The 12,142-nt window shown below is 38.0% G+C and overlaps 2 protein-coding genes across 4 annotated transcripts in view; one reads left to right on the forward strand and one right to left on the reverse strand.

Moving 5' to 3' along the window:
• LOC107741330 (cytochrome c oxidase subunit 4 isoform 2, mitochondrial-like) overlaps positions 1–1,409 on the forward strand; it is a 4,140-nt gene extending 2,731 nt beyond the window's left edge. For both annotated transcript variants that reach the window (XM_016554037.1, XM_016554038.1), the window contains exons 3-5: positions 95–262; positions 827–958; positions 1,046–1,409. In XM_016554037.1, coding sequence (XP_016409523.1) covers positions 95–262; positions 827–958; positions 1,046–1,179 — 434 coding nt within the window. In that variant the 3' untranslated portion in view covers positions 1,180–1,409. The remainder of the gene's footprint in view (positions 1–94; positions 263–826; positions 959–1,045) is intronic.
• A 2,452-nt stretch (positions 1,410–3,861) lies between these two features.
• Positions 3,862–12,142, reverse strand: part of LOC107741328 (bcl-2-like protein 1) — a 25,186-nt gene continuing 16,905 nt past the window's right edge. For both annotated transcript variants that reach the window (XM_016554035.1, XM_016554036.1), the window contains exon 3: positions 3,862–4,977. In XM_016554035.1, coding sequence (XP_016409521.1) covers positions 4,834–4,977 — 144 coding nt within the window. In that variant the 3' untranslated portion in view covers positions 3,862–4,833. The remainder of the gene's footprint in view (positions 4,978–12,142) is intronic.

The following is a 12,142-nucleotide window of genomic DNA, read 5'->3' on the forward strand; positions in this document are numbered from 1 at the left end:
ATTGTAACCTTGTTTTCCTGCATGTTTTTTTTTTTACTGCATGTTTGTATTTTTCTCTCATTAATCAATTGATCATTTCCTCCGGTTCTCACAGGTGGGGTGACAGAACAGGCAGATATGTCTGTACCCCTGTACTGGGACCGACTGGACACTCCTCTGCCTGATAAACCATACAAAGACACCCTCAGTGCGGCAGACAAGAGCCTGAAGCAGAAGGAGAAAGGCCCCTGGAACAGCCTCTCCAAAGAGGAGAAACTTGCCTGTTAGTACTGCTCCTATGTATTTTATTCAGACTTATTTATACTCAACATATAGAGTCCAAATATGTTTATATTCAATGAGTAGTCAAATTAAAGAGTTTTGTGGCTTTGATATTCTAGTGCTAAAAGTTGACAAATTTACTTTAAGCAGATATTCACATTTAAAATCTACACTCTCTTATGAGAAAATGGACCAAAAATATTGACGTCTCATATTGCACTAAAAGATGTGTCCAAATTAATGTCCAGTTAAGTGCTCTCTAAATTAAGGCACTCCCTTTCAAACCACCTGCCTCTCAGTAGCATTAACAAGTACTGGTAAATCATGGTACGTGACATGGCTACATGTACCATGGTTTATGGTATTAGATATAAAATAAAGCCTATCTGGCTAACTTAAAAATAATAAAATAAAAAGAACAAGCCCTGATATGTTCCGTCCCAACAACTGGCCATTTGATGGGGTTTTTATAGACAATTTTATCCGACAGGGCAAAAAACAAGACAAAATCATGGGGAAAAACTAAAATGTTGCAATCTTTATCCACTGTGATCCTCAATGGCAGTGTACAGGATTATGTTTAATGAGACATACGCTGAGATGAAGAAACCAACTGGTGAGTGGAAGACGGTGTTGGGCGGCATCTTTTTCTTCATTGGGTTCACTGGCCTGGTTGTTCTCTGGCAAAGGTATTATGGTAAGGGATCATCTTTTGGTTTTTAATTCAATGATTTATGTCGTCTGAGTTACAGTAAATTACAGTGAATCTTTTGTGCTCTCTCAGTGTATCCCCCTCATCCTCCTACCCTTGATGACGAATGGCAGGCTATGCAGGTGAAGAGGATGCTGGACATGCGGGTGAACCCTGTGGAGGGGTTCTCAGCCAAATGGGACTATGAGAAGGGCCAGTGGAAATAGATGAAAGGAAATGCAGCTGTGAGCAACACATCGAAGCCTTGCTACTTATCTGGCTTTCTCCTTTGTCAGTCTTCATGCATTACTATGCCGTCCTTTATGTGAACATTTGAATATTATCCAATGGGCAGCCTCATAAAATTTGTGCAAGCAAGAAAATGTCCACAACACTGAAAGAATCACAAGTGTTTCCTCTTGACTGACAGAAGTAAAACTTGAAAGAAATAACATCTTGTGTATCTTTGTATTTGTTCAACAAAAGAAACGGACATAATAACCACAAGAGTAGATGTCTTGTGAATTCAAATGGGTTTTTATTTAATTTAAATGATATCAGACATTTACAAAAAAAATCCTAAGACACAAAACAATTAATTCAGGGGTAAAGCTGTTTAAATAAACCCAAAACCTTAAAAAAATAGTTTTCTTTTTGTTCTCATTTAGGTTAATTTGTCTAAATACAAACACAATAAGTAACAAATACACTTCAAAAGAAATTATAATGGAGTTTAAGGCCATAGGAAGGAACAATATGCGTTTACACCAAATATCATAAATAATATTTTCAAATCATCAAATGCTTTAAATATTTTCACTAAGCTATGATGAGCTAGTCTAATTGTCATTTAAGTTAACTAGTTTACATAGTGCCGTGCCAATGCTGGTACATTTCACTCTTAAGCATACTATCAACCACACACACACACACACACACACACACACGCAAACTCTGCAACATGACAGACAGACAAAGCATGCAAGCAGCAAATTTCGTAACACGGAATGTATTCTGTGAAATCAGTGTCTACAGAGCAGCAAAAAGTGTAAGGCTGATGATACACGGGGCAATGTTGCCGTCAATGGGCAACCAGGTTAGACACAGGGCCCACGACAGATCTAGAGTGTCCAGATAGAAATTTGTTACCCATTCTCAATGGGAAAGTGCCCAAGCAACATTACTAAAAAAAAAAGTTGCCCTGTGTATTGTCAGCTTAAATGTTGGCAATTTGAATCTGCCGAGACTCACCAACTATAATTTGTACATCGCTGTTAAACACTTCACTCCCAACTTAGAAGTTTAAAAGGGGCCTGTTGGATTAAATGTCACATTTCTTCCTTTCAAACTTAGTCAACATAAAACTGAATTTGCAACCCATTTTACTTACGCAATGTGACGTAGGCCTACTTCTGAATGAAACTTGGAATTGTGACAGTGAGAGTAACGCGTATACCAATCCGCATTGTAACAACATTCAAATTTACTGTTATTGCCGTATGTTTTTATTATATTAACAGCATTAAATCATTATGTAAACTATTGGCAATATTTCAGTAAGGCGGTATTAAGGAAAAAGAAAGAGAAGCACGTCATTATACATACAAAATTGAAGATTAAAAGACGATTTTCCCTGTTTGGATTAATACAGACTGACAATAAAACTTTCTAGTAAATGGGGTACGATTTTGATGTTGACTTTAAGACACAACACTGGGAATTGCATGTAATAGTTCTTCCGAAAGTGTATAAGGGAGTAGACTATAAATCTTTATTCCAGACTTGCTTTACGATCCGCAGAACGCTATAGACGTCTCTTTTCTAGGTTAGGCCTCAAAGGACGTTACGCTTAGGATTGGTATGTTTGACACACCAAAAGATGTCAGCTTCCCCACGAGATCTCCAACCGGGGTTGAAGGCTTGAAACACACACCTGTACCACCATTGCTTTCATCGCTTCTGTTTGAATCAACCCGCACGTCAATCATTACTACTCGGAAAAGGCGAGGAATATTCAACTTGACGTCCGATTTGAATTAATAATGGTTTGAAGCCTGAAGATAATTTCTCCACATCTCCGGGTGCTTTAACGAGTTTGACATGAGCCAAGCGTAAAGCAGCAGGTGCGCGCGCGGACTTGACACTCGCTCTTAACCGCTCTGTCAGCAAAAGCATTTAAAATGAGATTTGGCGGGAATCAGGAGCTGTGAGGAGACGGAGAAGATGGAGAGATTTATACCAGCTATTCTGCTTTTGAAAACACGATGAATTAGAATTTGAGGAAAAAACAAACAAACAAAAAAAACTACGAAGCCTAAGTTTCAATGTTACAAAAAATGAGTTGTTAAACACTAAGGTTTTTGTTTTTCCGCGGCAGCACCATGATGTTATCTGACCCAATATATGTCTGTCAGCCAGGATTCAAAACATCGTGGACCATTACACGGTAAGGGTCAACTCAACAAATCCATGAATGCTCCAATATCTGTGTTGAAGTAACGTTTAAACTTGGAAATGTGAATGCTAAGGGACCGAAAAGTGAGATTAGCATTTTAGCTTGGCTCTGTAAAGTTTAGTGTGCTGCAAGTCTTCTGCTTACTAACAAAACCAATGCAAGTGACATTGCATACCTCAAATTCCTAATGAAACAAAAACTAAATTATTAGCTTGTCACAACTGCTAGACCAGTATTCTAGTTGAATCCTCGTTCCCAAGACCATACAAGACACTTGAGTGCTCTTGTGGCAATATGGTTTAATCTAATTACTTTCCGCTTAATGTGTTACATTTTCTGTGTACACAGTGAAAGGTAGTCACACATACAACAGGAGTGACCTGCTTACTCCTTGTGTATCTGTGTCTCCTCTAGCTCTAATTACAACAATCTCAAAGGTATAAAGAGTTTCATCTGAAGCTGAAGTTAGGTTTAATAAATCAAACATCAATGAACTGCAATGAACATACAGAACTTTCTTTCACAACAAAACAATTTCTCATAACTGTTGGTCCTTTAGACAATTTAGATGATCCAGAGTATTCCAAACCTGTCCATGCAGGTAGTCACACACACATTTAATGCTCATCAAATTTGCATGTGAAAAAGAACAGAACAATAATTGGGGGGGAAAAAAACCACACACACACACAGAGAGAGAGAGAGAGAGAGACATGTTTCACCTGTTCTCCACACTGTCCTCTAATGGTAGAGAGATCACAGAGGAAGCAGGCACTCAAATGTAGTGCCGGGCCCAAAAGGTGCCTCTCTGTTCTCGAGCTGATATCTGGCACTCTAGACAGCAACAACGTTCCTCAAAAATGTCAGTGCTGATTTAATGACTGAATACTTCTGATTCAGTTCGGATTCAACTCCTTCTCTCTCAATGGGTCATTAACTCAAGAATCACAAATGAGCTTAAACTAGATTTAAAGATCAAATGTTTGTATCCTTGTCAGTTTTGCCAGTCTCTTTGAAAATGAGAGAATAATAAGGATACTTAAAAAGACTGAAAATAATTATAACAACAAAAAAATTATAATTACAGACACAAAGATTGAAGGTTTGGTCAAGCATTTTTCTTAAACTTTTTTTAGTCATTTTTCTCATTTCGTTAAACAGGGTTTAAGGAGACGTGGCTTAGCTTGATCCTAGTCAGCTAAAAGCAAAGCACCCTCATGCAGTCTGGATCATGTGACATTACATCACAGATGCGCTCCACTCAGTCAGCAGAACACGGTGGGACGTGGGATGTAAACATGAAACTTCTTGGCAATAAAAGGGAAACAAATAAATCCAAAACAAATGTATTTCTGAAGTTCCTTCATGTTAGCAGGAGGTCTAAACGAAGCAGTGGGTGTGTTTGGATCTTCAGTCATCCTGATCCTCACAGGCGTTTTTGTGCAATGAGTGACCCGACCACGACACCCGTGAGCAAGGTCATTCCCACCAGCAACCACTTCTTGAAGTTTTCTTGTGATTTTCTGCTCTCTGCCGCTGCATCTTTTCCAAAGATCTCTGCGAAGCGTTCCTGCACAAAAAAACAAAACAAAAAAACCCCAGCATAGAATAAGATTTATTTCTATAAGAGCAGACTCATAAACCAGTAAATCTTATGAAAACATGTACACATATACAAAAGATTTATTTACTAGAACAAACACTTAAATTAATCACTTGAAATAAAATATATACAAAAAGTAAATTAATAAAATATCACATTTTTGCCACAGCAACATTTCTCATTTAGGCTAAAATAACTAAAAACTAAAACTAAGAACCACACACACACACACACACATATATATACACAAAATTTATTACCACAGACCCATCAGTAATACAGCGAAGGTAACATTCAAGCACTGTAACAAATATTGTCACAAGCTATTCATAGAGGAGGAACATATTACCATGCTCAACCATCCAATACCTGACAAGCTCATTTCAGCCAACCATTGAACTCCTTCAGTGCCCCTCCCCCCCAGGCCTTCCAATAATCCCGCCCTTCCTGTGACAAGTTTGTGTGCGCAATAATGTGTTCATACGATGACCACCAGGGGGCGATATTTACCATGCCTGTATCAAAGACTTCACTAACCTCATTTCTCAGGATTCTGTATATGTATATGTCTCATAAGCATGTATGCATTCATATCACCCTGACAATTTCTGTTTCTGACAGAAATTTTTTTTTTCCTCAACGTTTTCTCAGTTGGATCTTCGGATTCAGAGTCAATACAATTTGTTTCAATGGCATTGCATTTTTGTCAGAGGTATTAGAGCAATGCAGTGATCAAGTTGAAAATATTCAGTGCAAATAGCTGATTACAAAACACACACACACACACACACACCTCAGATGCCCACCCCTGTTTTTTCACTCAAAAAGACTGATGTCATCTCCAGTCTTTCCCTTTGCCCTAGTTATCTACACAAGCTTGAAAATATGGGAAGAATGTGGAGGACTAGATGAAACCATCCAATGCGTTCAAAACATGCACTGTCACAACACTTATCAGTCATTTATCAGTCTTTCTCTTTACAATGAAACAAAACTGGAGGAGATGTCACAGCATGTAGCAGGAAGAAGTTTATTTGACCAACTTGGCTTTTTTTTTTTTTGAGAATAAAGAGGGGCAGGTGGCTGATGGCTGGTATAATACTGATATATTTTTAGTCTATGTGATACTACTATACAAATTAAAATGTGAAAATATATATAAACAATATATTATAACACTTAAAAACAGCTTTCAGAACAAACTTTGGTGTATGGCCAAGCAGATTAAATGTATTAACCAATTATCAGCTATTGCTAATTAAAAGCCATCATGAGTGCAAAAGAAATGATGGTGAGAAGAGGAAAAGGGATTAGGGTATAACTCAGGCTCAAGCTTGACTCAAACTCTGCATAGAAGTTTCATATGCATAGCAGTTCAGTAAATCTGAGAATATTTGTTAACCACTAGACCACAGCTCTATTGCTTTGTGACCATATTTCTGCATATTAATGCTCATCATAATCTATGATAGCAACTCAACTAAACTCTTGTTTCATAGAAACTGAGAAGGATTGTGCATGCTGAAATATTACAAATATATTTACATCATCAATGCACTAAAATTGTATGTGCAATAATACAAATTGGGAGCAGGTAGGAGATGGAAGAACAATGGACAATTTAAATACAACTGACCTATGGAAAACGGCTGCATCCCACAAGCCTTGGTTATATAATCTGGGGTGGAGCTGTCGAATGTAAAGACAGGCACTTTGTTTTAACTGACAAAGAGGCTGAAAGAGTTGGATGAGGAGAAGGAAGTAAGAGACAGTCAAACAGGTGGAGTGTGTGTTGTGATATGTGACAGGTGTAGTCAAGGAGATGTCGCATAGATGTGTGCAATGAAATAAAAAAGCAGAGTGATTTACATAGGAACAAGATGAAATTCATAGGAATTGATTTCGTAAGTGTGAGGGAGGGGTAATGGGAGTGGCGGAGGCTGATAACAGACCTGCAGTTCCAGAGCAGAGGGGTTATCACAAACAGTGACGCGGCACATGACATCACAAGTCAAGACCTCAACTCACTTTCACTTGCAGCTGACACAGATACCCAAAACCACTCACAAAAACGCCTTATATATGCACAAATCTATGATAAACAGCAGCAGCAACAACATTGATAATAATAATAATAATAATAATAATTACAATTACTACAATAATAATTATGATTATATTGCTTGATTATTATTAATAATATAACTAACAACTAGATATTTACAATTCTGTTTTAAAAAAAAAAAAGCAAAGGCTGTTCAGTATGGTTGCTAGGCCTTTGCTTAGTGGTTGCTAAGGTTTTCAGTGTGGTTGCTTACTGACCTAAATCAAAAGATCCCACATTGTCTCTAGAGTCTGGGGCCAGTTGCATAAAAATGTTTAGACTGGTCTTACAAGTTAGTCATCTAATTTTTTCTTTAAGACCATTCATAATTTTTTTTTAAATTCGGGTACATAAAAGCATAGATTAATCTAAGTTCATTCCAAAAATAAGACTGATTACTTATTGGCTAACTGCTAGTTGGTCAAACTCGTACTTAAGACACAGTCTTAACATAAAGGCTAAGTTTATGCAGCTGGTCCTTGGGTCTCACTCCTCTGTCAATAAAGTATTTTTTTAAATTCTGGTCTGATTGCTTAGAAAAATAACAGCATACAAACCACACAATTTGATGTTTGATTCATATCTGTAATATAAACGGTGAAAAAAAGTTTAATAGTCAAACCCCTAATCAAAGTATGAGCAACAGCAATATGACAGTCATGCTCAAATAGAGCAAAATTCCACTTAAAGGTCCCATATTGTCAAAACTGAAATTTCCTGGCTTTTTTCACAATTACTGAGGTCTTGGGGCTATTTAACTACCATATAAGTTTCAAAACAGTCAGTCCACAGTAAAATTCACACAGCCTGCTTAAATTTCTAGCTATTTTTCACGAACCGTTGTGACTTCCGTAAAAAGTTGACGTCAGAACTACACAGCCTTCAGTCACCACCCCGAGCACCGCCCACCGTCCCACTCTCCTTTTGCCAAACCCCCAGACAACATCGCGTCCATGCTTTTTCTGAGCAACAACAACACGGAAACATGTCGAAAAGGTTATATTAATTAGACAGACCAAAATCGACCTGTTCTCAGCAGAGCTCCTGAGAAAGGAGCTGTAAAAATATATTGAGATGGTTTTTGGTACTTATACCGCAAATATATATTCTTAAGGACATCAAAACCTCAAATAAAACTCCAGAAAGGTGCACAATATGGGACCTTTAAAAGACTAAACGAATCCAACACGCTATATTGTACATCCTACAGAACCTTTACAATCCTATAAGAACAATCATGAATAAACGTAAACTACCGTGTGTCGATGTACAGTGACTTGAGTAAATATAATTTCTCTCATGCACTTCCTCAAGCACGCCTTTGTCAACCTTAGGTAGTTTAAACATGAACCACGCTGACCTCATCATGAATGGCGAACAGAGAGGGCGTGCTACAGTCAAAGCAGGTAGACAGCAGTGGAATTTGCATCATGCATTAACAGGTACATGAGTAACCCCTGCAGGAATGCTAACAGTATGATCTGACAGCAGAACCAAGCCTAATGCACACATGCATTAGTGAGTATCAGTATGTGCAACTGTGAGAACACGGTGAGAACAATGTACACTGGTATGACAGGAATGTGACTCTTTGATTACAGTCCAAGTCATAAATCTAAGACATGTTATGGCATGCTTGTTGGCAGCAAGATTATGGTGCAAAAAACAGCACACATCCTACAGTGCTTTATGTGCTATAGGCTAGGCTATGTGCAATAAAGTACAGGCACAGGCAGTACATGTGATAGGTGGATCCAGGAGGGTCAGATATGGAGGTGTGGCTTAACCTTTTGAGCTGACATCTTTCATGCTGGAGTGAGTATGCAAAATATCTCTGTGTCATGCATAATATGCTTTAATGAACTAATCATCAGCTGAAACATCACAGGGCATTGTCTAAATCTCCAAGAATAAGTAATAGTGATGCTTGCCTTGAGCCCAAATTATACTTCGGCCATGATGTATTAACTGAGTGGTTTAATCCAAGATTTCTTAAGAGATACGATGGCTTTATATGATGAACATTTAATTACAGCTTTTATATATAAACATCGATCAGTACACATACATGGAGCATACTGAATATGGTAAACAGAGGCTCAAACACTCTTTCTTGATGTGTGATTCATACAGATATGGATTCGATTCATGTGGATTTCTTTTACAATCTTTTTATGAACTTTTTGAAGCAAGAAGGTTTCAGATGTTTAGACTTTCAATGGAGTGACAAATCTCTCAGGTTGTGGAATGACATGAGGACGAGTAACTGATGACAAAATTATCATTTTCGGGTGAACTAACCCTTTAACACAATGTAGGGGCTTAATAATCCCAAGCCCACCAAGCCAGGTACAGCACATGCCCTGACATGTCTCTAACAACAGTGTAATACGCCTGACCATCATGACAGCATTGATGACTCATTTTTTAAACAGTTAATTAACCAATGTGACTCTTTGTATATCTTGCAACAACACCTTAAAAGATCCACTCCCAAACTCACACTGATCCACTGTAGGTGTGACTGAGTAAGAAAGCATTTGTACACAAACACAATCTGTCAAGAGAACCTGATTTTTACTGGCTCCAAACAGCACTGAGGTTGTGTGAACGCTCCCAAGAGATACCGGCTGCTAGGCAGCGGTGACTTCCAGGAGTGTTCCATAGCCCTATCTGAACAAAGAGCACATACAAACCAGGCCCTACAGGAGAGTGAAACCAGGTGCAAGGTGCCTGCGTTCTGTTAGTTAGCATAGACTAATACCCAAATAGAAGCCAAGAAAGGGGCCGATTCTGTTTCCGCTTCACATTAGAGTTTACATACAGGTTTACGGTACGTTAAATACAGGTGCGTTGCACATCCATTCAGATGAACTGAAAAACAGCACAGATCGCTTGGCGGTGAGTGAAACTCTGAAGCGCTCAGTCTGAGTGTTCTGTGAGTGAAAATATATCTGTGCTACACTTATACTTGTCCTCCAACTCACACACTGGCGAGTAAAATCTGAGAATTTATTAGCAATTGGCTAATATTAGACATCATTTAGTCGCCCAGAGTAAGATTTAGTCGCATATGCGAGTGATTTACTCGCAATGTAGAGGGTTGCACGGTGAAGGAGAGGTACTAGAGGGGTATAAAAGCTGGCACCGATGATTAGACCGCAGAAACACGAAGTCATCCTCACCACTATGTTGCTACAGTTACAATACAGCTACTGAGCTACTCTGTTGACATCAGTGTATTACATCAAGTCCAACCTCATCCTGTTAGAAGAGTAGAAATTTGTTCATGAAAGAGTGTGTATGTGTGTGTGTTTTTGGGAGATTATGAGAGTGTCCTACAGAGAGTTCAGTTTGGTTCAGTTGAGTCAGAGAACTGGGTTTCTCCACTGTTACACCATCCTGACCTCTTAACCCTTGCCATGGCGTTTGTGAAGCCAGTCACTTGTTTTCTGGAACAGCTTGTTCTGTTTTCAGCCAGATGATTGATGATGCACACACTTAATAACACATTTAATTTAAAACACAGCATGGCCACTTCTGTACTGATTAGAGAACATTGGTGTGTCTGTACAGAAGTTAGTGAGGGATGGGTGACCTTTCTTATCAATGCTTCTGTTTCAGCCTTTTCTCGTTTGGTTGACCAATGAGAATCCTCTGAGAAACAATGAGAATAACTAGATTTGTACATAGCATGCTAGGGTGTTCTGTATGGTTGCTTATTGGCTATTTTGGAATAGTCTCCAAACTATTTTATAATAGCCTCTATTTTGGAAATCTCCAAAAATGTCTGTCTAAACCAGGGCTGTCCAAACTCGGTCCTGGAGGGCCCGTGTCCTGCAGAGTTTAGCTCCAACTTGCCTCAACACACCTGACTGGAAGTTTCTATGCCTAGTAAGAGCTTGATTAGCTGGTTCAGGTGTGTTTAATTAGGGTTGGAGCTAAACTCTGCAGGACACCGGCCCTCCAGGACCGAGTTTGGACAGCCCTGGTCTAAACTATATTTAAATTACTTGTATCTAGCTTGTCTCATAAATGCATCTTTAGCTCACATCACACTAAAAATCTATTTTGCAGGCTGGTCCAGTTAATAAGGACGCACGTTATAGTTATAGAGTAGATAAATTAATAAAAAACACAAACTTTTTTAATTGAAAGCCTCTATATTGAGCATGACAATTTCTATATATCCCACTCCTGGGCTGTACATGAAATCGCATACTCTGATTAGGTATTCCTTTTGAATAAGAAGTATGTTCTATATAGCATGAATGTAATCCGGACATAATACATTTGTGATGTTATCATTGTAATGTGACCAACAGATGTCAGTTATGTTGCTTCACTGCCATTTAGGGTTGGGTATCGTTTGAATTTTATCGATTCTGATTCCGATTCTGCTTATCGATTCCGATTCTTATCAATTCCTAGTTTCAATTCCAATAAGATAAAAAATCCAATATAAAAAAAAATTAAGTCAAACATTTAGATGTCAAACATTTATTCTGTCTTTTTACAAAGCATTCTGTTGCAGCTGAATAACACGAGCAAAAATCAGCAGCCTACAGAACACTGCAAGAGGAATTTTGCCTATGCTTTAAAAAAAAATACCACAGCAAAAACAACTAGATTAATATAAATTTCAAATATTAAAGTGTTAAAGACAAGTAAACAGTCAGTAATAAGATGGGAACAAACAAATCAATTAGCAATATCATAAATAAATACAACTGAACAAAATTTCAGGTACAGAAACTGTAATTAAAAGTTTAAAAACACTGCATAGTTTTCTTTTCATAAATAAAATATAGATTCATCAATTTAAGTTAATAAATATATTCAGTCAAGATCAGGGAATGATTTCTTTTGTTCTTTGATTAACATTAATGACAGGCAGCGCGTTTATTAGGCTGCTGTCTCTTTAACACCGAACGCACGCAGATCTAAAAATACTGTACATGTGTGTTTTCTTTCTCATCTGTTTACGTTCACGTAAGACAAAAACGGCTGTGTTTATGATGATATACT

The sequence above is a fragment of the Sinocyclocheilus rhinocerous genome, unplaced genomic scaffold, assembly GCF_001515625.1.
Source record: "Sinocyclocheilus rhinocerous isolate Xijiao unplaced genomic scaffold, SAMN03320098_v1.1 scaffold1758, whole genome shotgun sequence".
Taxonomy (NCBI): domain Eukaryota; kingdom Metazoa; phylum Chordata; class Actinopteri; order Cypriniformes; family Cyprinidae; genus Sinocyclocheilus; species Sinocyclocheilus rhinocerous.